Here is a 27,982-nt window from a genome sequence, read left to right on the forward strand (position 1 = left end):
TATGATATGAGTTTCATTGGGGTTTGGACTCTAACTATTGCCATTAGGCTCTTGTAAACATTTTTTTTTTTTGCAATTTTAATTAAGAAGGCCAGTTACAAAAAAAAAAAAAAAAAAATATTAAAGTTGACAAAATGACGCAAAATAAAAAAATTGCCACTAAAATGTACTCCATATAAGAGTTTGGTCAGCTTATTTCCTTTTGTCGTCTTATTTTTGGGCCGCCGTCAGAAATGAACTCAGGATGCAAATTCCTTTACGTTTGAAAAGGGAAAAACAATTGAGTGTAGATGACTAACTGTGATGCTCGACCAAATCAAGGAAGATAATCAATCCAAAATCTATTTTGTTTTGACACTTGACGACATAAATATTTTTCACATGAAGGTTTATATTGTCTATTTTGCATTGGTACGCAAACTAATTCTATAAGAACATACTGACCACCCTGATAGTAAATATAAAATTTTGACAAAGACAAACGAAGTTCGAAACTATGGAGTAAGCTCCATCTGATTATTACATTATAAAAACCTGGAAAATATGAATAAATAATAGTACTATTTTCTTAATATTAAATTATATAACACGTGATTTAATTTAGGTAAAGTAAATAGAGCATTATTTAGCCACCTAACTCAAAAGAAAAGAAAGTCGTTGCCACCCACCAAACCTCATTAGTAATAAATAATCCCCAAAAAGGTCATTACAGTCATTTTCACTTGTGAATTTGAGGGTAAAACAGAAATTTGCTGTATCACCCTCAGAGACTTTTTCTACCATGAAATAAATAAAAAAGCTCACATGGACATGGTTGAACAACACCACCGCAAATTTATCCTTCCCGAGACCAATTTTATTTCCTTAAATCCGAAAAATTAGCTTATTTAGCATTCAGACAGTGACCTTTTAGTGTTTTTTTTATTACATCCTGTAAATATCTCATTGCCAAAAAAAAAAAAAAAACTATATTCTTTCTTCTTCTTCGCACTACCCACTCACCTCCTCCTTTTATCATCATCCTCTCACATTTCTCTCTGTGTATTTCGCCAAAGAGAGATGGAAACGGCGATACAAACCAGAGGAATCCTCTCCTTACCCGCCAAACCCATCGGAGCGAGAAGAAGCCTTCTCCACCCATCCCACGGCCTAAAGCATAGACTTTTCTCCTCCAAGCCAAGAACTCCACCCGCCTTGTCCCTCTCCTTCAAGAAAGCTCAATCCTTTGAGCCAACGATTTCCATTTCCCACAAGGAGAGAAGCCACGAGTTCATATGCAAGGCGGAGGCAGACGGAGGAGCTCTGCTCAACGAAGGCGACACCGCCGCAGTCGTACCATCACCAAAGATCTTCGGCGTGGAAGTCACAACGTTGAAAAAGATCATACCTTTAGGCTTAATGTTCTTTTGCATTCTGTTCAACTACACGATCCTGAGGGACACGAAGGATGTTTTGGTGGTGACGGCGAAAGGAAGTTCAGCTGAGATTATACCTTTCTTGAAGACGTGGGTCAATCTCCCTATGGCTATTGGGTTCATGCTCCTCTACACCAAGCTCTCCAATGTTCTATCTAAAAAGGCTCTCTTTTACACCGTTATTATCCCTTTCATCATCTACTTTGGGGCCTTTGGTTTCGTTATGTACCCTCTCAGCAACTATATTCACCCGGAGGCTCTTGCTGATAAGCTCCTTGCTGCTCTTGGTCCAAGGTTCATGGGTCCTCTTGCTATCTTGAGGATTTGGAGTTTCTGTTTGTTTTATGTCATGGCTGAGCTTTGGGGTAGTGTGGTTATTTCAGTTCTCTTCTGGGGCTTTGCCAATCAGGTGATTACACTGCCTTCTAGATTTTTTTTGTGTGAAATAGGACAGTTAAACATTAGCTTATGTCCCCCAATATTTGAAGAAAATTTGATAAAAATAGATCCAAATTTGTAAAAGAATTTTGTTTTTAATTGAATTCTTACTAAAATTGTCTAGAACTCCCAAAATCTCAGGGCATGCTTTATTACTGTAATAGTCTTTGATTGCAGCTGAGTTTTGTTGATGTGTAGTCATGCAGCATATATGATTACAAGTCAGTGGTTTGTGAGTTCTTTTTTCATATAGAAGTTGTGATTCAATCTCTTTGCAGATCACAACTGTGGATGAAGCCAAGAAATTCTATCCCTTGTTTGGACTTGGAGCTAATGTTGCGCTGATTTTCTCTGGAAGAACGGTGAAGTATTTTTCTAACTTGAGAAAGAATCTTGGTCCTGGAGTTGATGGGTGGGCAGTTTCATTGAAAGCCATGATGAGCATTGTGGTTGGTATGGGACTTGCCATCTGTTTTCTGTATTGGTGGGTTAATAGATACGTTCCTCTTCCAACTCGTAGCCTGAAGAAGAAGGTAATGGCATGCAGAAGCTTATGTTCTGTTTTATGAGGAGGGCTCTTCTGATTTGTTTTGTCTCTTTTTACAGAACAAACCTAAGATGGGAACGATGGAGAGCTTGAAGTTCTTGGTGTCATCTCCATACATTAGAGATCTTGCTACTTTAGTTGTGGCGTATGGTATTAGTATCAACCTTGTGGAAGTCACATGGAAATCAAAGCTTAAAGCTCAGGTATGTACATACAGCTCCTCATCTATTGTCCTTCCATTCACAATGCTAGCTTTTTAATTTTCCTTTTTTATACTCTGAGCAGTTTCCTAGCCCAAACGAGTACTCAGCATTTATGGGTGACTTCTCAACATGCACTGGTATTGCAACATTCACAATGATGCTTCTCAGTCAATACGTATTTGATAAGTATGGTTGGGGAGTAGCTGCAAAGATCACTCCAACTGTTCTGTTATTGACTGGTGTCGCCTTCTTCTCTTTGATATTGTTTGGTGGCCCATTTGCACCACTTGTTGCCAAGCTTGGTATGACTCCGCTACTGGCAGCTGTTTATGTTGGTGCTCTCCAGAATATCTTCAGCAAGAGTGCCAAGTACAGCTTGTTCGATCCTTGTAAAGAAATGGCTTACATCCCCTTGGATGAGGATACCAAGGTTTGCTATTTTTTCTTCTTTTTTTAAATAATACATATTGAAGAAAGTAGTTTTGTGTTGAGGTTGAGAGATTGTGCAGGTCAAAGGGAAAGCTGCAATTGATGTGGTTTGCAACCCGTTGGGAAAATCAGGGGGTGCTCTAATCCAACAGTTCATGATCTTATCATTTGGATCACTAGCCAATTCAACACCATACCTAGGAATGATACTGTTGGTCATTGTCACTGCATGGTTAGCTGCGGCTAAGTCACTGGAGGGACAGTTCAATGCGTTGAGGTCTGAAGAAGAGCTAGAGAAGGAAATGGAGAGAGCTTCGTCTGTGAAGATACCTGTTGTGTCTCAAGAGGAAGGTGGAAACGGTTCTCTTGGAGAATCAACTAGCAGTTGGCCTGAGAAATCAGCTCCCACCAACATATAAACAAAAGGGCTTTTGAATATTTGATTTTAGGAAAAATGAAATCAAAATAAAGAGTTTGAGAGTGAGAAAAAGACTCTCAAACATTGGCTCTTTTGCACCACCACTCCACTCTTTTTAGTCTTTAGCTTTTTTTGAACAATTCATTTTCATTTCAGTTTGGTCTTAAGTTCTAAGTTTCTTGTCATGTGTATTGTTTTAATTATTCAAGTAGATGATTGATTATCATACAATCCTTGTGTTGTCTCTCTGAACCTTCAAATAAAATAAAAATACAAGTCCTTTTTCCAGTTGGAATATACGTAATACAGAAACAAAAGAATAGTCTGACAAATGGCAAATTAATAAATAACAATATAAACACAAACACAAAAAGCTCACACATCACTTTGTTTTAGGGAAAAAAGTGGGTTGGTTTAAGCGGATCCAAACTCAGAGAGCCACTTCTCGTGTTTCTCGATATCGGAGGAAGACACACTGGGTTGCACTTTCTTAATGGCCTCTTCGAAATCACACATAGCCACAGGATCGTTTGAGATATCGTCCTTTGACATGTTCTTTATCTCATCCCTCGTTTTCCCTGCTATCTTCCTTCTCATCCCGTTCATTGACGCGTCCCTGCACACGTTCGTCAGATCATCTCCACTGTACCCTTCTGTTCTCCGAGCCACATCTTCAATGTTCACATCACTCGCCACCTGAAACACATACACATACACATAACCCATCCAGTACATATGCTGCACTGCATCGAGCCAACATAGATACTATTAGTATTCATATCAGCAAACTTACCTCAACTGTTCTCAGATTGATATTGATAAGAGCTTTCCGACTTTCTAAATCTGGAAGTGGGATGTATATACGTTTTTCCAGCCTCCTCCTGCAGAGTATCACGAGCTCAAGAGTCAGTCAGCAGTCGCATTATATTTGAGCAACCTTAAAAACAGTAAGAAGAAAATTGGAAACCTGAGAGCTTCGTCTATGTCCCATGGGAAATTGGTAGCTGCTAACACCATCACTATCTTGCGACTACCATCTTCATTTGTCGCTGTATTGCTAACTCCATCTACTTGAACTAGGAGTTCTGATTTCACCCTTCTTGACGACTCATGCTCTCCCGAACCCCTGCATCCATTCCATACATACATTCACCAATTACACATGGATTCAGTCTGCTTAAAATCAATCTGAGTGTCGTGAATAAGCTTACCCCCTCGAATTGCAAAGAGAGTCGATCTCGTCAATAAAAATTGTGCTGGGAGCATATGCCCTGGCAAGATCAAACAGGCATCTGACCATCCGCTCACTCTCTCCGCGCCATTTTGAAGCTAATGTAGCAGAAGAGACGTTAAAGAACGTTGTACCACACTCGGTTGCAACTGCTTTTGCCAACAGAGTTTTACCCGTCCCAGGAGGACCGAACATGAGAACTCCTTTCCACGGTCTCCGAATACCCTGAAGAGCAATCAAAATTAAGCATCCCTCCATAACTAGAAAGTACATAACAGACGAACTGACACTTTCATTCTCTTCATTACTTATATGGTTTGCTCCAGAGCCTAAGAATACACATCCACAAGAAACAAACAAAGTACCTGGAAGTATTCAGGCATCCACAAAGGAAGAACAACCGCTTCCTCAAGCAGCCTTTTGGCTTCAGACAAACCTGCAACATCATCCCAATGAACACCAGGAGTTGAGTCCAACACATCCCTTTCAAGCATAGCAGCCAGATCCTCATCAGGCCCGTCATACAATCCCCTTTTTGACTTCCCATCTTCACCATCACCACTCTAATTACCATCCCAAAAAGCCACAAACTTCTAAATATCATTTGCAGTAAAAGCACACACAAACAAGAAAAGGCAGGACTAAAAATAAAAAACATACCGTAGACTCAGGCTTGGTAGATTTGGAGGCAGCTCCTTTCTTCCCCACAGCGGAAGAACGTGCGCTTGCAGCAGCAGACTTACCACCTCTCCCACCACGCGTAGCTGGAGCCGCCCGCGTTGTTGGACCACCGCCACGAGCCCAAGCCCCATCGTTAGGTGACTTTCTCATACCACTTTGGCCAGCCCTGGCGGGTCTACGACTAGTGACGTCACGAGTAGGAGGCCTCCAGACATCAGGATCATCAATCGGAGCACCGGAGGAGGATGATGAGGTTGGATACTCATCCAAGGGCTGAAAGACAAAGGAGGAGGACTTGGTGCTATTGATAGGTGGAGAAGAAGGACGGCTACGACCAGTGGGAGCTTCTTTAAACGCTCTCCTCTCTGCATCCAACTGCTTCACAACTTCGGTCTCTTCCATTACCGCCTTCTTGACGTTCATCCATTTGGTACGTGACGTGGCATCGTCAAGGCTGTTTAAATGCCTAAAAGATAGTATTTTTAGAACAAGTTAATAAAGATAAAGACTGATCTTTTATTATCTCTACTAATGTCATTGAGCAATGCAGTTTCTAGGGATTGGAACTAAGTATTAGGGATAAATGTCCCACATCAGATATTGGAAGGGATCATAAGCAATATATAAGATGGATGGGCCACTCCACTTAGCACCAATTGGTTTTAGGTTGGAAGCCCATCTAGCTTAACATGGTATCAGAGCCCGATCCACACAGTCCAATCCGATCCATATATCGATCCAGCCCAAAGTCGGCCCATCGATCCTTGCCCGAGCATTCCGAGATTGACGCTCAAAGAGCCATCATCTCGAGGGGGCGTATTAGGGATAAATGTCCCACATCAGATATTGGAAGGGATCATAAGCAATATATAAGATGGATGGCCACTCCACTTAGCACCAATTGGTTTTAGGTTGGAAGCCCATCTAGCTTAACACTAAGACCATTAACATTGAACAAAATCGAAGTAGCTAGGGCTTGAGGATGGGGGTTGATAAAATGTTAGATTCAAGAGTGAAGAGAGGAGGAGGTGGTTAGTTACTTGTTGATCTGAGCAATGGCGCCATCGAAGAAGATGACTGAGGTGTCGTAGGAGCCTTCTAGTGCGTATTCTCTCGCTAATTTCAAGTGATCTTGTAGACCCGACAGCGAGTTATTGCTACTAGTACTACCCACCATTTCTCTCTTTGCTTCCGGGAAAAATTAAATCTTGAGCTTCGATCTCGGGATCTCCCCTTCGTTCTCAGATTTCGAAGTGATGTGACTCGTCGGAATCAATGGGGAAGACGGAGTAGAAGAAGATGGAAGCCACGTAAATGATCCAGTGGGTCTCTCTTTAATTCAAATTTAGAACCGGGCCCATTTAAGGCCCACTTTAAATCCACTAAAGCTTAGAAGATCATTGATTTTTAACTTTATTCTCTTCATTCAAATTAAAGGTTTGATTATAACAATTTGTAATTAACGTGTGTCTACTAACTACCTCCTATTCTCCTAACGGTCTATATCAAAATTTTATTAACTCAAGCTCTAACTTTTTTGTGTTTCAATTTCATTAACCAAGATTTTATAACCAACAAAGCTAAGCCAAGTATATTACTTTTGGATTTGGTTTATACTACTAATCAAAGGCTAATTTGGCGTTATTGAAGTATAAAATCTTTGCCCAAAAAAAAAGATGAAATCATTTGAATCGATGGATGTATACACAAAACCAAAGGGAACACCATCCCAATACAAATGACTTTTGTGGTCGATGAAGAGTCGAAACACTCTTTATTTATTCAAAAAGGCTCTATTAATAACTTCAATACAACAACGCAAAGCAACCATTTTATTCCACCATTCCACGGTGAACCAGCTCCTCTAACCCTTTCCTCAGCCTCTCTGCAGCCTCCCTCGTTTCCTCCTCCTTCAACCCTCCAAAGGAAACACGGACATGCCCTGGGCTACCACATGCACACCCCGGGACCACCACCACACCATGACGGTGAGCCAGCCACCTCACCACCTTGAAATCATCTCTGTGTTCCTCCGGTAGTTTTGCCCACAGGTAAATCGCTCCTTCTCCTCCCTTGACGTTCTCCTTCCCCAGCGGCTCAAGGGCCTCTTTAACAATCTCCCTGTTCTTCACCAGACCCTTTACCCGCTCTCTTACCCACCCACCACCTTCCTCTAAAGCGTGTAAAGCCAGTCGCTGAGATATTATGGAGGCACATATTGGGATGTTATCTTGAATTTTCAAAAGCTCTGCCGCAAACCCATCTAAGTTCTCTGAGTATGCTATCTGCCAGTCCATCAAACGTTTCATCAAGATTAAATACCATAATCAAATAATTTGGAAATACAAGAGGCACTCACGTATCCAAGCCTCCAACCCATCATGCCATAGGTTTTAGAGAAGGAGAAGATGTTAACAACCTGGTCTCCCTCAACGCAACAATGTTTTGAACCGTCATACATGAAATACCTGCCCATTTTTCGTATCTATTATTTAACAACATAAAAAATAAAAAAAATTCAAATCATCAAATGAGGAGGAACTGACTCGTATGTGTTATCTATAATAAGCCAACACCCAGCATCTTTGCATATATCTGAAATCCTCTTGAGGAGAGGTTCAGGGAGATTGGTGCCGCTTGGGTTACCAGGATTCACTAAACTAACAACTTTTGGGGTCGGTTTAGAATCAGAGAGCGTCCTCTCTAACCAGTCTGGCAATAAATAAAAAGAGAGGCTCTCACGAGTCACAACTTGAAAGCTATTTAAAGTAATGTGATTCAGAGAGCAGTGAAGGAGGTTTACCTGCGTCGGGATAGAGAGTGTGTTGATGGCGAGGACCAACGATGATGTTGGTGACTCCAGTCATCTGGAAGGCAGTGTAGGCATTGAAGTAGTATGGCTGAAACATGACAACCGAATCACCGTGATCACATAGTGCAAGGACTAGATTCACAAACGCCTGCATTTGTTACATACAGAGAGTATGAGACTTAGAAAAGAAAGAGAGGCTTGGCAAAAAAAAGCGTAAAGAAAGAGACCTGATTGGCACCAGCAGTAACCATCACAGCTGATTTGGTAAGCTTGTTTTCTTCACGCAGCTTCAGAACAAAGACAAGTAAACGTTTACTGGATTAAAGAAAATATTTATTTGTTTCTTATATATTGGTTACCTTTTTTTGAAGAGCCTGGCGTAGCTCAGGCAAACCTTCATCAGGACCATAAGAGCTAATGGCAGGATCCCAGACAAGCTCCTTGACCTTGTCTAAGGCCTTTTGAGGAGGCTGCCAATACACCACTCCCTGTAATCAATAATACCCTAGAGAATCAAAATTCAGACATAATCTATATGTTTCAAGTCATTGTTTGGATGCATGCAATAAAGAATATAATAAGAGTATACAAGTTTAAGGAATGAAACACTCACGAAACCCAAAGTTACAAAACTAGATTATTAAAATACGTATTTCGAGAAGGCAACAAACCTGGGCGAGAGACATGGGGTTGGTCAGTTCGGCCGCTAGTTCCCGAATCTGCACGCAAAAACCAAACAACTTCTCACAAAAACCAAAGAAGAAGAAACAATGAATAGGAATTGGAGGATGACCTGAGTCATGACGGGGACTTCGGTGCCCAAGGCTCTCCTCGATAGCATCCCGAACGAACCCATTTCTATGAAATTTTATTGTTTTCGTATTTAGGGTCGAGTTGTTGGATACATATATATAATACTGAAGAGGAAGAAACCGCTGATCGTGGACGATAACCCCTAAAACAAGTATGAGCGTTAAAGCACGCCTTTTCCTTGTCTTCTTCTTCTTCTTCAACAGCCCCTCGCTTTTACTTTTAAAAGTACACTTTACTCCAAAAGAACAAAAAAAAGGTAAAAGACTAGTCACAAAAGAGTAACGCCTTTGTTAATAATCGTTCGCTGTTTCCCAGACTCGCCCAGTTGAAAATCATCTTGTTACATGTGCCGCGTGATCAACCATGAGATTTGCTTTGCATGCTAAAAGGAATCAGCGTATCTCATTTCTCATTGATCGAGTTTCACTTTCTTAATATGTTTCTCTAGCTTTGATATTTGGGCCCTTATTTTCATCTATATAAGCCCTTTTTGGCTCATCTAGCTTTGATTTTTGTGGTTTATACATTGTTATTGATCTCGTTTTCTACATGAGATGGAAATACATTTTTGTAATCATCTTTTTGAAACTGACAACATAAATGTCATCAAAGATTTGAGAAAAAAAAAGCCCTTTTTGGCTCATCTATTACATGTGTGCTCGAAACTGTGTGCATGTTTGTATATTACACATAGACGCATTTATTCTTCGACCCCCTATATGTTGTTACTCGTTACAAATTCAGTCATATATATGGCTAATGGAGGGGAAATATTTGACATGATCATTTACTATAAAAATTGACTGGATCACATATAGTCTTACAAACATTAAAATCATGGCAGGTTGTATAAATCTTGACATGTTTAGTATAAATAATGACTGGATCGTACTACATAGTCTTGCAAACATTAAAATCATGTGTTCACCAAAAAAAAAACATTAACATCATGCCATGTTCAAATGAATGAAAAAAATGGAACGACCAAACATGACCTGATTTTAATGTTTTTAAGACTATACGCCTGTTTCTGTCTTCTCAGTTTTGAAATTCCCCCCCACCCCTTTTATTTTCCTGTTTCTTTTGGTGCAGTTGTGTGTTTGAATCGTGTAGATCTACGTTATTATTAATTAGGTCCACGACGTCCTCTCGTTACGCCCTTCCCACACTTGCAGCTTTAACGCATTCATCTTATTATACATACAATAAAAATATGAAAACACAAGTATTTATATAATTGATCGATACAACAGTTTTCTCTCTTAAATTTTGAAATCCTGGATTTATAGCTTTGAATACGTAACTCCCATTCTTCCATGTGGTTAGTGATAAAGACTTTTGGTTCTTTGTGTAGCTTTTCAAATACTCGTGTGTTGTGCCTCCATACTTTAAATAAATTTTTGTTTGTATGATTTCTTCGGTTATAATCATTTAACATCAAAGTTTCGTTTGAACATTTTGACTTATAATCATTTAGACTTTATTGCCGTTTCGCTTATTGACAAAATAATCATAGCTTTTGACTTTTCACGTTTTTCAAATTAACCCACAATTTAATCATACCTTTATATCAAATTCAGTTTACATTTCAAATCTGAGATTTTAGTCAATAAAAGAAAATTTCACTGTTCGTTCCTCAGATGCAAAATAACAGTAAAATAATATAAATATTTTAATAATTCATTTTAGTTAACAACATGTATTGTAGAGTTTTAAACTCTAAAGATTACGACTCCCGTATTACGACTCCCATCGGTGACATGTACTATTACAGTTGAATTAGAAAAAAATATAATTTAATGTAGTTTGCATTAAAAGATAAACGATAAAAACTGTAGATTTATATAGTAAGTTTACCGTAAAAATTTGAGTTACTATATGTTTTCAAATAATTAACTGGTAATATTTTGATGTATAAGTTATAGTATGCATGTATGTATTATTACTTTTTGGTTAATTCAGTATGTATTATTTAAGAGACATATTATGGATATCAATAATAATATTTATTATAAATTTGATAAAATATATTAAACTAAAATAAAAATTCATTTGTACATAAATTTATTATAAAATAGGGTGTCTATATATTTATTTATAATTTATATAATGAGTTTGTACTAAAATATGAATTACTACTTTAAAAATAATAATTGATTAGTAATTTTTTATAAAATATATATATATAAACAATAATAATATTTATTACATATTTAATAAAATATTAGATAAAACAAATATATATATATATATATATATTTTTTAAAAAAATTTAACAAAGATATTTAAATCTATGTATTATATATAAGAAAGGCACCCATATATAAAATTATGTCATAACAATAGTCACCAAGTTTTAGCAAAAAAAAAAAAAAAAAAAAAAAACAATAGTCACCAAACAGATATAATAATTAAAAATTTAATACTATAGAAAATGTTTAATAATTACATGGATGGTAGGCGACTATTAAATGAATTAAGAAAGATTTTTTATAGTTTAATGTAGTTAAAAATGAACGTGTGTTTTTAGTTGAAAAAAAAAATACTAATTCGAATCTTAACGCATGACATTTTCTTTTATATTGAGCTACCACTTGATTCATTAATTTTACTAAGATGATAACTCAAAAGTGTAACTCATATAATTCAAATAGTAACTCAAAAATATAAAATAATTCATAACTATTAAGTATTAACACTTTGAGTTATCTTTCTAACTCTCAGTCACCAATCAAAAGCCAACACAACGAAAATACTAATATATACTTGACAATATAAAACGACAAGAAATTTATCTAACGATGCATAATGCAACTCATCAAATATACAATTCGTCGTTCTGAAATTAACGTTCACTACAAATATTGATCAGCATGCAGCATGCTAAGCATTAAGTCGTGGAACATAACAAAACCTGAAAATGCAGAGTCCACTACTTTTCTATTCACGTCCTTAATATGTTTTTTTTTTCGACCAAAAAAATATGTTTTTTTTTCAGAGTGGCTCCTGCAGATCTAACCATTGAAATAATATTTTATTTTCGTTTTTAGTCTTATGCGTCCAAGGCCAATGAGATCTATTACAGTTTTATGATTCATGTGAGCTAACATACTAATGTAGAAGGTTTTATCGTGGAGAAATCTCCTCCTAAATGACCAAGTTCATGTAGATTTGGTCAAAGCAACCGTTAAGAAAAGTAGATATAAGTTTTGTTTACATGAAATTAAAAATTAAAATCGCATTATGTTTTTGTGTTTCTTTATAAAAACTAATTAATCAAATAATTCACCTCTTAAGCAATGCAGTTTTTATTTTATAAATGTATAAATTTGATGACCGTAAATGTTTTAAATATATATATATATATATATATATATATATATATATTTTAGTGTTATCTATTGTGTAACTCTATAATCTAATTTTTATAGTTTGTAAAATTTGAATATTATCGTTATGAGTTTGGAATATCTAATTTTTAAATTATATATTTAGTAAAAAATAAATTTGAAAAATTACTCGACTGTTAAGTATATTAATCAAATATGACATATTAAATAATTAATGAAATGAATCTACTATGACTTTTGTACAATAGTTTTTTGTACTTTTTTAGAGTGAATTCTGTCTGGGAGCTTATGGTCAAGTGATAAGAAAAAATACTTGGGATGTCAACACATTTCAGGTTTGATTCAGCTGCCATGTAAAACTAAGTCACATGTTACTTAAATCTATCTATGAACTGTACATCTTTTTTGGAATTAGTTTGGACTCTTCTGTGAAAATAAAACGGGGTTTTTAAGTTCTACAAATAACTGACAACAGAAAACGAACATATAAAGATCAACAGAAATGTAAAAATAAAAGCTAAACAAGAAGACTGATTCAGGGGTGAAATTTGCATTTGGTCTTTGTTTTTATTTTACTAGTTAGTTCTTTTAAATATTTTTAAAGTTTGAAATTTTACTATTAAAAAAACTGAAGGAATCCTACTCCGAATCTTAAAAACCTGAACAGAGTTTGTAACTTAATCACTTTTATTCACCTTTAAAGCAAAATGATGTTTTATATTTTATAATCACTTTTATTTACCTTCGGATGAATAGCCACGCTGTGTAGAGTAACACCAAATTTTTAAATAGAGTCACAGTGCATGGGAAAACGTAACAGTTCCTCGATCGTTCCTTCACTTTATTTGTTTAAATTTTAAATGTTACTGACAAAATAAATGAGAAAACATTCGAAAAGAAAGAGAAAAAAAAACACCTGCATGAGAAATCAAACCTCATTAATTTACAACAAGTTAATGGTGAAATGAAAATGAGTCAGAGAACCCAAAAATAGCAAATGTGATTATGTGATTAAAATGTAGAAAAGGTAAAATGATCACTAAACAGAATCTATGAAAAATTATGTGCAATCACATACTCAAAATTGAAAGAATTAAACACTAATCACAATAAACTCTGAGTTATTTTCTTGTTTGATGGTCAAAACAGTCAACAAGTTTAGGTAGAGAGAACTATAAGAAGTACATAAATAAACATTTCTTTCTAATAATAAAGTTTTAAAAGTGAAATATTAAATTAATATCTTAAAACACTCCTTGATAAAATCCCGCTCACTTCCACAGACAGACAAGCGTCCCTGCATCTGCATAAAAGGGAATTCACTATACATTTACTTTCTCTCCATCTGCCCCCCCAAAGCTCCCAAAATAACTTTTCTTTTTGAAGAATTTGATCTGGAGCCTAGTAAGTTCCCATCGCAGTCTGTCTCTATCTTCTCTGTTTTTTTTTTTTTTATAAATGTAATGTTGTTCGCACGCGCACCTGCATCTTCTCTGTTCCGATGTGTTTTTTTTCTTCTTGAGAGTTTTTCTGTTTGTTTTCTTGGATAAAAGAAAATGTGAGTTGATTCATTCCTCCTTGGTGTTTCTAAGAGCTGATCGATAAGGTTCTTTTGTGAGATGAGATCTTGCAGCTCCACATTTTTCTCATTGGTCTGTTTCCTGAGATAAAGTGGATGCTTCCTAGAAGAAGAAGAAAGAAGCTTAATGTACTTCTTTCTTTTAAAAAATTCCGATTATTAATCGGTAATATACACATTATTTTGTTTTATAAACTTTAGATTATGGAATACTACTTTCCCTAAATCTGCTGCGACTTTTCAATTTCCCTTCATTTTTTCATTTTTTTTTCATGGTTTGATGAGGTCGTGAGGGTTTTCCTGCAATACTGTTTGATTTTTCTTCAATTAAGTAAATGAATTTTTTTTTTGAGATTTTTGGAACTTGAATGTATCTTCCCCAACCATTGTTCATAGGAAGGTTTGAAAAGAGAAAGAGTCTTCTCTGTCTCATTTGATCAACTTCCTTTTTTGCACTAAAAAGTTTTATATGCATTGGTTTTTTTCCATGCTAGCTTCTATGTCTTACCTGGATATAGATCTGTTGTCTCTCCTATTGCATCTTCATATCATTGATCTTCTACTTCAATTCCACAGATCTCTAGTTGAAGCTGATCTTCTGCCAAGACGAATCAAAAGGTGTTGTTGGATCGTCTCAGCAGAGTTTCTCAAGCCATGGGGAATGAGAAAGCCGTTTCTGGAAACACCATACCTCTCCATCCTCGCCCTATAACTCGTGCCCTTGCGCGAGCTTCTTCTAATCTTACAACATCTTCAGAAGGGGCTGTTGCTACAACACTGATCAACAACCAGGGAAGGGTTTTGAGAGCAAACAGTAAAAGAACAGCCTCGGATGATAAGAATGCCAATGCACCTAAGAGGCGAGCTGTTCTTAATGATATCACAAACGTTGCCTGCGAGAATAAAATTCAGGTTGTTATTATATACACAACAATACTGCTTCCTAATATTGGCAATTTTTTTTTGCTGACAAGTGGAGAATATCAAACAGATAAAGAAGGGAAGGGCAAGTTCCTCCAGGGTTACAAACGCAGAGGTACAAGTTGTGTGTAAAGGCACAAACGAAGCATCTTCTTGTAGCTTTACCGAAAAGCCTAGTTCCAAGTTGCCACCAAGACCCCCTGGGAGATCAACTTCCACAGGTGAATACTACTAATTGTTTAGCTACTTTTGCTTAGTGAGTGATATATAATATTTTCTGATATTTTTTTTAATTCTTGGAAATGGTTTTACAGTTAAAAGAATCTGTGTTGGAGGAAGTTCCACTGTGGCAAGTATCCCAAAATTCATTGACATTGATTCAGATGTTAAGGATCATCTACTCTGTAGCCTATATGCACCTGAAATACACTACAACATGCGTGTTGCTGAGGTAATAAACCCGCTTGGGATTTTATATGCATCTGGTTTTATGACTTTATCTAATGACTTGTCTGTTTCTCAGCTTAAACGCCGACCATCTCCTGATTTTATGGAGAGAACACAAAGAGATGTGACTAAGACAATGCGTGGAATCCTTGTTGATTGGCTTGTTGAGGTCTCAGAGGAATACACACTTGTACCTGACACTCTCTACCTCACAGTGTATCTCATAGATTGGTTTCTACATGGGAACTACATTGAAAGACAAAGACTTCAATTGCTCGGAGTCACTTGTATGCTCATTGCCTCGTAAGTTTACTAATCAACCAGTAAATCAAAACAGTAATGCTTGTTCTGAAAGGTAGAGGATCTAAAAGAGAGGTTTTGTTGTTTCTTGAAACTTTGTTAAAAGGAAGTATGAGGAAATCTATGCGCCACGCATTGAAGAGTTCTGTTTCATCACGGACAACACTTACACAAGAGATCAGGTCTTGGAAATGGAGAGCCAAGTACTGAAGCATTTTAGTTTTCAGATTTACACTCCCACTTCAAAAACATTCCTCAGAAGATTTCTCAGAGCAGCTCAAGCTTCTCACGTGGTAATTTGCTACCTTTATGTATCTATCTGTGCTCATCAAACATATAGCAAAAAGATTGAAACTTTTTTTGTTGGAATGTTGTTGATATGCAGATGCCAAGTGTGGAAATGGAGTTTCTGGCGAATTATCTAACGGAATTGACGTTAGTAGAGTGTGAATTCTTGAAGTTTCTTCCTTCGGTTATAGCTGCTTCGGCTGTTTTTCTTGCCAAGTGGACTATGAACCAATCAAGCCACCCTTGGGTCTGTTCTTGTTCGTTTAAGACACATATCACTTATGTTCTGTTCCACAAATATTGAATCTCACACGACTTTTACTCTGTTATTTTAGAATGCAACACTGGAGCATTACACAACGTATAAAGCCTCGGATCTTAAAGCATGTGTTCAGGCCTTGCAAGAACTGCAGCTTAACACCAAAGGATGTCCACTAAACTCTATACGTATGAAGTACAAACAAGACAAGGTAAATAAAATAAAAACTGAAGTTAAATTTCAGTTTGGTTTTGATAAACGTTCGGTTAAAAATTAGTTGTGGTTAATTTAAATATTTATACAGTTCAAATCCGTGGCGGTGTTCACTTCTCCGGAGCTACCTGATAGGCTATTTTGAAGAAAAAAAGAGACTAAACCAAGCGGTTTAATCATCTCCTAACCGATATAACACACGTGTAACATTGTCCTATGTTCCGGTTTTCGGCCTTTCAATTCGTTTTCACCTGTTACTCTCTCTCTCTGCTAAATAAAACAGTAGTGATATAGATAAAAAATCTTTCTACGGTCTCATTCCCGGATCCCGGTATATTACGGTTTAGTGTAGACATGTTTGGTTCTTCCAAATCGGAGTTGTTATGGTCGGTAAGACGAGAGTATTGACGTTAATAAAATAAAAAAGGACAGTAATGAAAGAGGGAGAGACAAGTAGTGGATTAACTACGCGTTTCCGACATGAGGAAATTAAATATGACTCGCATATTATTAAAGTTGAGAAACGGGTCAAATCTTCCTGGTTGATCCACTAATCCACGGGTTAAATCTTTTTTATTTTAAAATTTGATCTGCATAATCCATAAAGAAAAAAAAACATATATCTGTCTGTCCTGTCAAAATTTGCTGACCAACTTGCGGGATCCATGTATATCATTAGTTATAGTAAAAATAAATATTTTACTATTTTTAAACAATATTTATATTTTTATAATTAAAATAATGTAAATATTATATATATTTTTTTAAAAATACTTTTCTTAATTTGTGGATTGACATGTACTTATAATTTAAATTCCATCGATCTACGCGTTTTATTTAAAATAAACTCAACTCATATTTACAACCTAATAACTCATATTTACAATTTAATATTTTTAGGATTAAAAGAAGTGTGACCGTAGATTACGATGAATACTTCCAACCCTACATATTGTGTGGCAAGATTGAACTTTTTGCTTTACGAAAATATTAAAATATCATCACGCACGGCGATTAGAATAAAGAAAACTTAGTAATCAATCTTTCCACGGTCTCATGATACCAAGATTACCCGGTAGTATATTCCGGTTTAGTATAGACTGTTTTGGTTCTTCCAAACCTGAGTTGTTCTGGTCAGTAAGACTATTTGACTAGTAAGTAAGTATAAAATAAATAAAAAGACAGTAATGACAGAGAGAGAGACAAGTGGTCTACGCGTTATCCGACGTGAGGAAATGAATATGACTCACATATTATGTGGAAAGATTAAATTTTTCCTTATGAAAATAATAAAAAATATCATCAAGTTGCTTCCCCTTCGTTGCTTCCTGATGTGTCTCTCTGCTTCGAGATAGAGAGAGAGAGAATGGCGGGGGCAACTTCAAGTTTGATATTGTCTCCATGGCAAGCGACTCTTGATCATTATAATAATAAGACTAAGAGGTTTTTTGTCAAAGGTTATCCGTTTCCGTGTCACCACTCTGACCCTATTTGCCATTCTTTTAATATCAAAAGACGTGTTCTTCCTTCTTCTTCTTCCTCTTCCATATTTAAGGACAACCATGTCGTTACTCATTCTTCATCCTCCTCAGACAAGCTTCAAACTCATTTCTCCATGTCCGGTAATAATAATATGCTTCCTCCCTTGTTTACCTTTGTTTTTGAGTCTTGTCTTGTTCAAATCCATGTGACCACTTGTTTGTGTTTAAGCTCATTTTTCTTGTCATTAATTCGTTTTAATTTATTAGTTACAAAAAAAACTTGTAATTACTAAATGATGATGGATGACCTTTTTTTGTGTGTGTAGGTTGTGGTTGCTCGTGGATTCAAGACAACTCAATGCTTCATTACTCGGCTACAAGTAATTGGACGTCGAAGAAATGTTCGGCGTTACCAACAACAAAAACAGTGGATGTCTCTTCAGTTTCAGACCTTTTTGAGTTCATATGCTCTGGTCCACTCGTGGACAAGATCGGTATCACTCCTGAAAAAGTTGGCCAGGCCATTGACAAATGGTTGCTCTATGGCTCACAGCTATGCAGACTCTTTCAGCTGAACGAGCTTAAGCTCACCATTCCTCAGAAAGCTAGGCTTTACCATTACTATATACCCGTCTTTGTTTGGTGCCAAGACCAGATTGCTCTGCATAGCTCCAAGTTTAATGATGGAGATGATGTGCCTCCCCTAGTGGTACTAGTCCCTTTTTTGTTATAATCTTAAATTAATGAATGGAGATGATGGGTGAATTAATCTGATAGATGCTATTGGAAAAATTAATACAGATTGGATTCAGCGCACCTCAAGGATGTGGCAAGACTACACTAGTGTTTGCACTTGATTATCTTTTCAAAACTACAAAAATGTACATTGATTCTACACTGCAGCAGTTTGCTTCATCTAAATCCCTAGTGATTCTTAATACTAACAAAAGTTAATATCTGCAGGAAGTCGGCGACAATATCTATAGACGATTTTTACTTGACTGCAGAAGGCCAGGCTAAGTTGAGAGAAGAGAATCCAGGAAATGCACTCCTTGAGGTATACTCATCTTCATATTCTCAACATTTTCTCTTTTCTTCTTTAGTTCGAAAATATCTTGATTTTGTATCATAAATGTTGTGTATACAGTATCGTGGGAATGCAGGAAGCCATGATCTTCCATTTTCTGTCGAGACAATAGAAGCCCTGACTAAACTGACCAAGGAAGGTTAGTTTCCATCAAGAGAAGCTTTATTCTTTAGCTGTTATTAATATTTATTTACCTTGTGAGTTTAATTTTTTGGTGGTTATTGACAGGCATGAAGATGAAAGTTCCTCGCTATGATAAGGTGAGAGTCCAGCTTGATTTTACCTTCTCTACGTTACCACTTTGTATCATAAACAGAGGAATCACAGGTCTTAACTTGTTGAGATATTTCTATTTTGGCTGCAGTCTGCGTATAGCGGGAGGGGTGACAGAGCCGATCCAACAACATGGCCTGAAGTTGAAGGACCTCTAAAGGTATATATATTTCTATCTTCTTCAAGTGTTGTTTCTGTTCAAAGTCAAAAATGAAACAAGACCACTAATAATATTGTTTGGTTCAGGTTATTCTCTTTGAGGGATGGATGCTTGGCTTCAAACCTCTTCCTGCTGAAGTCGTTAAAGCTGTGGATCCTCAGGTATTCTCAACTCCCTTAATATAACCAGCAGTATCTCTATAGTATTACATTCTAATAATGAAAAACTTTGTTTCTGTAGCTGGAGATAGTGAATAAGAACCTTGAAGCGTATTACGAGGCATGGGACAAGTACATAGATGCATGGGTGGTCATCAAAATCAAGGACCCAAGTTATGTATACCGATGGCGTCTTCAGGCGGAAGTAGCAATGAGGCAGGCTGGCAAAGCCGGGATGTCAGATGATGAGGTATTTTTTTGACAATTCTTAAAACAGTTGAAATAACTAGTACTCTTGTGCTTATTATATATTACACATGGAACCAATGAATGTTGAAATATGTGTGTTGTTGCTATAGGTGAATGACTTTGTGTCGAGGTACTTACCGGCATATAAGGCATATCTTCCGACATTGTACGAGGAAGGACCAAGCGGGTCGGAACCAGAGCGTGTCCTTGCTATAGATATCGATGAAGAAAGGAACCCTATACTCGCAACCTAGTGACGTGTTTTTTCCTCCTATGCCTTATAATGTACTATTTCTCTTTGTAGAGTAACACACTACATCACGCTTTTTTTTAATTATTCATTGTATCTTTTGACATGCTCTATTTGTTACAATGCTTCAAATATGTATTTCTTTGTAAAAATATAATTATTTATTTTATTTTTTAAAACTGTGGTCGGTTGTATAGTTGAGATAGTTTATACTCTTTTAAGAGCAGTCTGTAAGCTTTCCAAATCAATAAATTTCCAAATGGTGGCATTGCGATGTATTAGCATTTGAGAGAATGTAGATAGCACAACATCATTGACGAAGAAAAGATGCAACACCACACAAAAGAAAAGGTTCATCAAATCAAAATTTTCCCAAAGAAGGTCAACAAGTATACATAAAACAGATAATGCAATGGGAAAATAAAGGAGCTAAAAGGGTACAACATCAAAAAAAAGCTCGAAACATCCTCGTAAAGTGTCGTGAGGGAAACCAAAAGGAAAAAGAGACAAAAGACCCTTTTTGCTATCTCTGTGCCATTGTTCACAAACTTGAAACCAAGCCTTTATATAGAAAAACAAGTATACACATTTGGCATCTTTTGATCCACACCTCTAGCAAAGATTTACTAAAATCTCAAGTTTGATCCAGGTCTGCAACTAGGGAACGTCCGTCTTTTGATTAAAAAGGAGCTTCTTCAGGTTGAGACAGAGAGGCTCTTGAATGCTTCAACTTGCCCATCGCTCATTTCAGTCTGACCCATTGGATGGTTTGGTGCGTCGCCATTGTCATTGCTCTTGCGAGACGAGTTGTAAACCGAATCAGGCATCACAGAGCTGCGCTTGCCTTCAAAGTAAGTAGAACAGGGAAAATACTCGGCACAGCGTGATTTCCATCCTGCAATTGAACCCAAAACAGGCTTAATACTTCTATAAACTCGAAGGACCTTAATATCATCAGACCAACCAAACGCAATAAATCAAAATGCAGCCGCAAACAGTCATATCGGTAACTACTTAATGTAAACATCACAGTGAAGTTTTTTTATGCTTACTGGAGGCAGCTTCTGAGTCGAGGAGAACTGTGTCTAGAAGCTTATGAACTGCTATACAGTCTTTGAGTTTCCACTCTATTTGAGCTCCATTTCTGCACAAGGACAACCGATGTTTAACATACAAACAAAGCAGACAACAGAGAGAGCAAGAAACCATTAGGTAATATTTTCGAAGGAGAGCATTACGTTTGAACCACTTTATTGGTCGAGTCTTCAATTGTTTTGATAGCCTCGGTTTTCTTGCTTGGATCTAAAAGGTACAGCATTTCGGCATATGCAGCTCTGTGCACCAAAGAATCTGCGGAATTGAAATGCACACGTTACCACTTTTTTATCAGACACTGTAATATTCTCAGCAAGGGTACCGTGTAATCAAATTTGATACGCACCTTTGTGTCTACCAAGAAAGTCTTCGTTTACCTCCACTAGTGATTTATTCAGCAATTGACTAGAACGCAAACGAAAGGACAGTTTGACAACTGATATACAAAACAAACATCAAGAATGGATAATAGTTTGAGTAGTCACCTGATTGATGGGCGCTCAGCCTCTAGGACACTCCAACGAAGTTTCTCAGCTTCAGTCGTTGGAGCACTTGTCGATTCTGTGTTGAGAAAGAATTTGATCTGCCATCCAAGTTCAAAAGCATAAACCGAAATAAAAAAAACATTAGTATCCCTCCTCTCCTTTGCATGATTAAGCCTTCTTTAGAACATCACAAAAAGCACAGATTTCATCATACCAGGGAACGATGTGAATCAGGATTCTCCGCATCCAATTTAAGCATTTGCTTGACAGCCTGAAAAATGAGACAGCAAAGTCCTTATATTACTTGGACCAAGGCTACTATAGAAACATGAGTTTGAATATGACCACCAGACGAGAAATTAGTTACCTGGAAAGCAAGCAGAAACTTTTGTTTCCTCATGTTAACCTCAAAAGAGACTAAATGAGTCTCCAAAGAATTAGGTGAATGCTTCTGGAGTAGTCTCAAGTATTTTGAAGCCTCTGCCATTGGCTCTTCCACCTGTACAGATTTAGTTTTACAGTAAGCCTCTAATAGAGTTAATACTCATACTGCACTATATGGCGAAGACAACAATACACACCTGAATTAACTTTTGCCCATGAGGATCTGGATCTACAGGTTTCACATTTTTTTTGCCAGACTTAGAGACACCACTGGCAGTTGATTCTTCACTCTTACTCTCAGCTTCCTGAAACGAATAAAACCACTCTTAAGCAACCTAAGTGTCAATACACTCGACAAAACACTGAAAATACTTACTTTCTTTGCTCGTTCTTCTGCCTTTTTCTGCTTCTTCATTTTCTTCTTCTGAGCAGGAGCCATCTTTGACATTCCATCTTCTTCAGCAGTTGATTTGGGAGAATCATGCAATTTCAGGTAGCACCTGAATATCGAGCCGAGAGGCAAACGTTAATGGATTCTATCATGCATATACAGTAGATACTTAAGTTGGATTCCATTTGTGCAACTAAGATTTTACCTGATAGCTCTGATTGCTGCTTTGTGGAAATATGGGAATGAGTGTAATCGGTCTTGGAACTTGAGCATGTCAACATATGAACGCAAAGTCATTTTTCTTAGACAGTACGAGTGGAAATCAAACTGATCTTCAGAAATGTCAGTGTAGTGCTTCTCCACAGCCAAAAACCTCTTCAGGGCACGTCCAAGATCACCCTGACGGAAGTAGCTATCTCCAGATGCAAGATCATACCTTTTTTCACGAAATGAGATCAAAAGAGAGCCATTAGAAATGCATCTTATAAACAATTTTACATAAGCAAAACTACAGAGCTTTCTATAGAGCCGTACCACATGCACTGCATGTCATGAAGATTGTTGATCTGATCCCCCTCTTTTGTGAATAAAACAGCAGTTTTCTCAGCCAAGGTCACCTTCACCAGAAAATTCACAGAACGCAGAAAAGAGTGTTGAGGCCTAACCTCCAAGTACAATGACCAAAAGAAATATAATATGAACAAAAACGAGATGTAAACCTGATCCGCTTGCAGCATACGCTTAACGCATTCGCTGTTTATATAGCGATCTGCTAAGTCCATGCATCTAGCTTCATCGGCAAGTGCGGCAGCGGCAGTCAAGTCTCCTGCATGTTTCATTATTCGGCTCTGTAGAGAGAAACCAGAAAATGGTTAGAAAAAGAAACAAGAGTCCTCGAAGAAAACGATAACCTGATCCACGGTGTGCACAAATCACAACAAATTATGTTAACACACGATAAACAAATATACCTTGACAGAGTACAGATCAATCACTGTCGGCGTATGAGCAATGGCCTCGTCAATTTTTCCAAGGGCAACATCATATTGACCACGCTTGTCATAATGCTGTATTATGAAAATATGTATCATGATAAGATACACAAAAATTCAACCGAAAAGCTGTTAACTATAGAGAGAAAGTAAGATAGATAGCAAAAGTGAACCTGGGCCAAGAAAAACAATGTCCACAATAGAGTTGACGGGGGCTCTTTCACATCACTGCATCAGTTAAGAATTAATCACAACAAATGATTGATTATATCACTAATTTTGATACAATATCAGTGTTAATCTTGTATAAAATAAGAATATATATTATTGAAGACGTTAATCCAGTTAATACTTCAGCAATCATTTCAGTTATATACCTTCCAGGGTAACTTCCAGTTGTCCTAATTGAATGCTCCATCTCAACAACTACTTGCTCCAATATATCAGGCTAGACAACAAAATACATATTGAACCATTTATCATAAAATAAAGTGAAGCCAGATACAACGAAATTTGCGACAAAGCGGAGAAACTAACCTTGAGAGGGTGATCATACAGAGAAGAGAGATCAGAGAATAATGAAGGAACACCCTGAGACAAGCATCAAAGATATATAAGAAACATATTCTATGTGAACATTGTGGAAACAAAGCGACTCGAGGGTAAGAAAAGATACTTTTGTCAGTAGAGGTTTAATGTACTTCGCCACAGCCTCCTTAAAGCTTTCATCTTGTAGAAAATCCAATGGTATCCTCTGGAAATGGGAAAAAAGAGAAAATAACTTAATACCTTTGTCCCGAAAAGATCAGAGAGAAACACATCGGCAACTGGTTGTTCCCTATAATGTGGAAGGATATTTAAAAAATGTATTTCACAACGGGCACTGACTGCCATTTCTCACCTTAACAGCGGATGACCTAGTGTACTGCTCGCTTAGAGACTGATACAAGGCATTTAACTTCTCAATCTTGTCAGACGAATATTGTCCACTTTCCGAATACAAACCAAAACATTTTTGGAGGCCTTCATAATATCTGAAAAAGTAGAGGAATGCACTATTTACTTGGTGACATGAATTGACAGTACCCAAAAATATATAGAAGCCTTTGAGCAAAAGATAGTCAACTTTTAAGGAAAAAAAAAAGAATTAGAAGTGCAAAGGAAAAAAAACCTGTAATTGTCAGGGTTCATGGAAAGCAGAACCCTGTAGAGTTTATCGGCTTCAGCTGGGCGACCAAGCTTCGACAAGAGAGATACCTCTAGTTCTTTGTAAGACAACTTATCAACCTACAAACAACCACACGAGGAATGTAAAATCTACTATATGCGTGTGACCTATTATCCACATAAATAATACAATCAGCTTCAAGAACTTACTATTTTCGGCTCTTTCTTGTGCAACTCCTCAAGAGCTTTGTCAAAAGCACCGATCTCCTCAAGCAAGGAAACCTGGAAGAAAACAAAAAACAGTTGAGATTTCCTGCAGCTACATATATTAAAGCTGTGCTAGTGCCAATTGAATATCAGAACTCAGAAGCTACATGGATATGTAAACGTCAATCATGGTTTTCCAGGGGAAAAAACTACAGAGATACAGTAAAGGTATGACACTTAGATAAATTTTTTTGCTTGATACCTTGTATAAAATCATTTCAGTGTGTTCACATAGCTCGTTCTCAGGAGGGTAATCATCCTCTAGGGTGCCTTCAAAAGCTTCCAAAATCTCAACAGCTTTAGAAGCACTGGTTTGAAAGAAAAGCATGTTAGGGAGAACTGAGCTATTGTCAAAAGATTAAAAAAATTCATTAAGCTGATTGGAGAGGCATAGAATTCTACTGGATGTTGTTCATTGGTTTATTATTTCCTATAAGCCTGATGTATGAAACACCCCAGCAAAGGTGTACACTACACAACTTGATCCTTAAGATGTCTAAGACTACAATTGCAATTCATATAAATACACCAGCTCATCAACAAACTAGCTAGCGAATGGTCCAAAGAAGAAAAACTAGCATTCCATCAAAACGAGTGAAAGTAAAGCAACATATTTAGATATAAGGCTTCAAGGACCAGAACATACTTTGCGTTCAAATGCTGGGAGACGGCAAAGCCAATCCAGTTCATTCGATGATTAGGCTTTAAAGTCAAAAGCTGCTGCCTGGTCTCCACAAAACCAGATAAGTCCCGCATTTGTGCCTAGGAATAAAAAAGTATACAGTAAGATAAATTGTTGAAAGTATCAACAGAGAGATTAACACTGAAATGAATTGCCATCTGCTAAACTCTCCTCAAATCTGTTTTTTACATAGTTACCTGCAAGAGTGAGAGGTCTCTGAGTATTTCAAGGTTCTCAGGATCGATTCTAAGAGCATTTCGGTAGCATTTGATGGCCTCTCTATACTCTCTGTCTGACCGGTACAGGAGACCAAACACATGCCAGCAAACATGGCTTTTGATGTCATTCTGCATGAAAAACATAAAAATCCTGAATCACCCTGAAAAATTACACTATGTCTACAAACTAAGGATTGATATTAATCGAAGTCATAAACGAACCTTGACTCCAAGGCGAACAAGCTCATATGCTTCAGTTTTGCGGTCCATGCAATTTAGAGTCAATCCTTTCATCGATAAAGTCTCTGGAAATCACAAAGAATGAAAGAAACAAGACTTAAATAGGAGGAAAAGCACAACTAAAAGAAGCGATAAATAATACAGTCAAGAAAGACAACGCAGTTTAAGCAGGAACTGCGTAAACCAGAACAGATCTTAAACTATACCAAAATCTCTTTGATCATAGAGTATAACCCCATGCTAAGAAATTAGTTTATTTGCTTTTTGCATGATTAGGAACAAAGAAAATGACATGAATTTGCGAACGGTGGTCCAATCTTAAACTACGGACAGGAGAGGACACCCAAGCACCTTTTAGATCAGAAACAAGTTGTATACAATCGAGATAGCAATGAGATATAAACATAAAATCACAAAACAACAGAAGGAAGGAAGGTTGGGGAGTTATGAGAAAAGAAAACTCTCACCCCCATGAGAAGGAAACTTCTTCAATATGGCATCAGCTGCCTTCAGTCCCTTCTTGTACTGCTTCGTCTCATAAGATTTCTGCATTATAACATCACTCAAAATCAATTTACCCGATATATTTCTTTGAAAAATACATAAAAAGAATATGAAGTACTCCAAAAGTAGCTTCAACAAAAACAAAAAGCCAATGCTAAAATAGATTTGAGGAAGATGATTATTAACTAGTTTGCCTAGAAAGTGTGAGGGCGTAACACTGAATGATATGCATATAACAAATGAAATTAGAAAAAGAGTAGAAGCTATATATATATATATATTCTCAAATCTTAAAGTAAACAATCTTAAGCCAGTGTCAAAGATCCTAGGCGAGCCCAAAAGGTAATTAGAGTCTATCAATAGACGATTGAGATTAAGAACTTGAAACATCAAACTCCACACACTTTACTTGACATGTCAAAGAATGTGTATTGACCCAACACATTGACCAGGTTAACTTAAATTAGGGTTTAACACAACAGAAGGTGAAAAGGAAGCCAAGCTAGAATCATCAAATCAAATACACAGAAAAAAAAAAAGAAAAAAAACAGTGAGACAAAGATAGTGGGAGAGAATCGGAACATACGACGATGAGCTTGAAGAGGTTGGCCTCTTTTGGAGGAAGCGAAGCCCCCATTCTCCTTGGCAGCTGGAAGAGCTCGCGAGGAGGAAGAAGAAGTAAGGAGAAGAGAGATCTTCTTCTTCACAAGAGAAAGAGATAGAGAGGTGGCGTACTATCTATCCGCTTCCTTCAACCCTACTGCGGAACCAAAGATGAACAAATAAAAAAAAACATTAAGGGTATAAAATTAGGTTCTGTCTTCTTTCTCCTAACCAAATCGGTCCAGCTTTTCCGGTTTAGTTTCGGCTATTCCGGTTTACATAAATTAAGATGTCTTTTGACCGGCTGAGAAGTTTGAGAGACTCAACCAAACAGGTTACCAATATTCAGTTGCATATAGAATCTCGAATTGTATAAACTCAATAATAAGAATAACTCTCTTATTAATCTCTTGAGGAAAACTCACTCAAAAACCTCAAGCTCTCACACAATCACAAAACTCATAAGTTATGCAACACACTTGCATCTCCTTATATATATCTCAAATTTCCTAAACTCATTAGGTATAACATATTTGGATATTTTCCTAATCCTTTAAACCATAACTCGGTAGGATTAGAAGTTAACTTATTTCTCAAGTTTCCTTTTTTCTTCAAGCTTAATCCAACATTCTCCCCCTTAAGCTTGAACTCCATTTTCGATAAATGTTCAACTCCTCTCGTATCTTTGAACTTCAATCTTTCAAGTGCACTCGACAAGATGTCTGCTCTCTTCTCTCTCCCGAGTATATGCCGATGTAACTCTCCATGCCATATAGCCAGTTTCGTAGCTTCCGTCCATGTTATCAATGCAGCTTCGCATGATGATAATTCAACAGTTTCTTGTTTGCTTGTACACCATGTATTCGGACCTTCACTAAGGTAAATGATATGTCCTGCTATTGTGCTCCTGCCATCACCCGGGTCAATATTATGACTACTACCACTATCTCCA

The 27,982-nt window shown here is 37.0% G+C and overlaps 6 protein-coding genes across 6 annotated transcripts; 3 read left to right on the plus strand and 3 right to left on the minus strand.

Annotated features, from left to right (window-relative positions):
- The first annotated feature begins 874 nt into the window (after positions 1 to 874).
- On the plus strand, positions 875 to 3,451 carry LOC103830429 (ADP,ATP carrier protein 1, chloroplastic). The gene is made up of 5 exons (XM_009106206.3): positions 875 to 1,824; positions 2,132 to 2,386; positions 2,460 to 2,603; positions 2,686 to 3,033; positions 3,113 to 3,451. Exons 1-5 carry the CDS (start codon positions 1,060 to 1,062, stop codon positions 3,449 to 3,451), a joined length of 1,851 nt encoding a protein of 616 aa, XP_009104454.2. The 5' UTR covers positions 875 to 1,059.
- A 219-nt stretch (positions 3,452 to 3,670) lies between these two features.
- LOC103830430 (katanin p60 ATPase-containing subunit A1) lies at positions 3,671 to 6,683 on the minus strand. Its single transcript, XM_009106207.3, has 7 exons — positions 6,403 to 6,683; positions 5,342 to 5,828; positions 5,047 to 5,244; positions 4,662 to 4,906; positions 4,418 to 4,576; positions 4,244 to 4,331; positions 3,671 to 4,146 (listed from the first exon to the last, which is right to left on the minus strand). The coding sequence occupies exons 1-7, from the start codon at positions 6,537 to 6,539 to the stop codon at positions 3,865 to 3,867; spliced, it is 1,596 nt and encodes a 531-aa protein (XP_009104455.2). The 5' UTR covers positions 6,540 to 6,683; the 3' UTR covers positions 3,671 to 3,864.
- A 338-nt stretch (positions 6,684 to 7,021) lies between these two features.
- On the minus strand, positions 7,022 to 9,165 carry LOC103830431 (aromatic aminotransferase ISS1). Its single transcript, XM_009106208.2, has 8 exons — positions 8,968 to 9,165; positions 8,846 to 8,893; positions 8,534 to 8,662; positions 8,402 to 8,461; positions 8,166 to 8,322; positions 7,909 to 8,074; positions 7,722 to 7,830; positions 7,022 to 7,647 (listed from the first exon to the last, which is right to left on the minus strand). The coding sequence occupies exons 1-8, from the start codon at positions 9,028 to 9,030 to the stop codon at positions 7,195 to 7,197; spliced, it is 1,185 nt and encodes a 394-aa protein (XP_009104456.1). The 5' UTR covers positions 9,031 to 9,165; the 3' UTR covers positions 7,022 to 7,194.
- Positions 9,166 to 12,503: 3,338 nt separating this feature from the next.
- On the plus strand, positions 12,504 to 16,489 carry LOC103830432 (cyclin-A2-4). The gene is made up of 8 exons (XM_033276094.1): positions 12,504 to 14,828; positions 14,908 to 15,058; positions 15,152 to 15,288; positions 15,361 to 15,587; positions 15,691 to 15,877; positions 15,970 to 16,119; positions 16,208 to 16,342; positions 16,436 to 16,489. The coding sequence occupies exons 1-8, from the start codon at positions 14,571 to 14,573 to the stop codon at positions 16,487 to 16,489; spliced, it is 1,299 nt and encodes a 432-aa protein (XP_033131985.1). The 5' UTR covers positions 12,504 to 14,570.
- A 1,133-nt stretch (positions 16,490 to 17,622) lies between these two features.
- On the plus strand, positions 17,623 to 20,198 carry LOC103830434 (D-glycerate 3-kinase, chloroplastic). Its single transcript, XM_009106211.3, has 10 exons — positions 17,623 to 17,966; positions 18,152 to 18,534; positions 18,627 to 18,706; positions 18,789 to 18,882; positions 18,973 to 19,051; positions 19,141 to 19,172; positions 19,277 to 19,345; positions 19,432 to 19,506; positions 19,586 to 19,753; positions 19,863 to 20,198. The coding sequence occupies exons 1-10, from the start codon at positions 17,711 to 17,713 to the stop codon at positions 20,004 to 20,006; spliced, it is 1,380 nt and encodes a 459-aa protein (XP_009104459.1). The 5' UTR covers positions 17,623 to 17,710; the 3' UTR covers positions 20,007 to 20,198.
- A 153-nt stretch (positions 20,199 to 20,351) lies between these two features.
- Positions 20,352 to 27,239, minus strand: LOC103830435 (N-terminal acetyltransferase A complex auxiliary subunit NAA15). The gene is made up of 26 exons (XM_009106212.3): positions 27,014 to 27,239; positions 26,391 to 26,469; positions 25,906 to 25,988; positions 25,663 to 25,812; positions 25,430 to 25,545; positions 24,986 to 25,091; positions 24,727 to 24,798; positions 24,521 to 24,636; positions 24,251 to 24,383; positions 24,026 to 24,103; positions 23,887 to 23,940; positions 23,727 to 23,797; positions 23,523 to 23,577; positions 23,329 to 23,424; positions 23,077 to 23,205; positions 22,892 to 22,974; positions 22,563 to 22,793; positions 22,343 to 22,466; positions 22,164 to 22,271; positions 21,950 to 22,081; positions 21,797 to 21,853; positions 21,583 to 21,680; positions 21,444 to 21,502; positions 21,241 to 21,352; positions 21,055 to 21,146; positions 20,352 to 20,897 (listed from the first exon to the last, which is right to left on the minus strand). The coding sequence occupies exons 1-26, from the start codon at positions 27,062 to 27,064 to the stop codon at positions 20,698 to 20,700; spliced, it is 2,685 nt and encodes an 894-aa protein (XP_009104460.1). The 5' UTR covers positions 27,065 to 27,239; the 3' UTR covers positions 20,352 to 20,697.
- Positions 27,240 to 27,982: the final 743 nt, after the last annotated feature.

Source organism: Brassica rapa, chromosome A07 (assembly GCF_000309985.2).
Source record: "Brassica rapa cultivar Chiifu-401-42 chromosome A07, CAAS_Brap_v3.01, whole genome shotgun sequence".
NCBI lineage: Eukaryota > Viridiplantae > Streptophyta > Magnoliopsida > Brassicales > Brassicaceae > Brassica > Brassica rapa.

Coding starts and splice junctions, on each gene's coding strand:
- LOC103830429 (XM_009106206.3), top strand. CDS start 1,060: ATGGAAACGGCGATACAAACCAGAGGAATCCTCTCCTTACCCGCCAAA. Junction 1,825..2,131: donor TCTGGGGCTTTGCCAATCAG/GTGATTACACTG, acceptor ATCTCTTTGCAG/ATCACAACTGTGGATGAAGC. Junction 2,387..2,459: donor CTCGTAGCCTGAAGAAGAAG/GTAATGGCATGC, acceptor CTCTTTTTACAG/AACAAACCTAAGATGGGAAC.
- LOC103830430 (XM_009106207.3), bottom strand. CDS start 6,539: ATGGTGGGTAGTACTAGTAGCAATAACTCGCTGTCGGGTCTACAAGAT. Junction 5,829..6,402: donor GCCATTGCTCAGATCAACAA/GTAACTAACCAC, acceptor ACTATCTTTTAG/GCATTTAAACAGCCTTGACG. Junction 5,245..5,341: donor CTACCAAGCCTGAGTCTACG/GTATGTTTTTTA, acceptor GATGGTAATTAG/AGTGGTGATGGTGAAGATGG.
- LOC103830431 (XM_009106208.2), bottom strand. CDS start 9,030: ATGGGTTCGTTCGGGATGCTATCGAGGAGAGCCTTGGGCACCGAAGTC. Junction 8,894..8,967: donor AAGTCCCCGTCATGACTCAG/GTCATCCTCCAA, acceptor TTTTGCGTGCAG/ATTCGGGAACTAGCGGCCGA. Junction 8,323..8,401: donor TTACTGCTGGTGCCAATCAG/GTCTCTTTCTTT, acceptor TAACAAATGCAG/GCGTTTGTGAATCTAGTCCT.
- LOC103830432 (XM_033276094.1), top strand. CDS start 14,571: ATGGGGAATGAGAAAGCCGTTTCTGGAAACACCATACCTCTCCATCCT. Junction 14,829..14,907: donor CCTGCGAGAATAAAATTCAG/GTTGTTATTATA, acceptor AATATCAAACAG/ATAAAGAAGGGAAGGGCAAG. Junction 16,120..16,207: donor ACCAATCAAGCCACCCTTGG/GTCTGTTCTTGT, acceptor CTGTTATTTTAG/AATGCAACACTGGAGCATTA.
- LOC103830434 (XM_009106211.3), top strand. CDS start 17,711: ATGGCGGGGGCAACTTCAAGTTTGATATTGTCTCCATGGCAAGCGACT. Junction 17,967..18,151: donor AACTCATTTCTCCATGTCCG/GTAATAATAATA, acceptor TTGTGTGTGTAG/GTTGTGGTTGCTCGTGGATT. Junction 18,535..18,626: donor ATGATGTGCCTCCCCTAGTG/GTACTAGTCCCT, acceptor AAATTAATACAG/ATTGGATTCAGCGCACCTCA.
- LOC103830435 (XM_009106212.3), bottom strand. CDS start 27,064: ATGGGGGCTTCGCTTCCTCCAAAAGAGGCCAACCTCTTCAAGCTCATC. Junction 22,082..22,163: donor ATGGGCAAAAGTTAATTCAG/GTGTGTATTGTT, acceptor AAATCTGTACAG/GTGGAAGAGCCAATGGCAGA. Junction 21,147..21,240: donor ACCAATAAAGTGGTTCAAAC/GTAATGCTCTCC, acceptor GTCCTTGTGCAG/AAATGGAGCTCAAATAGAGT.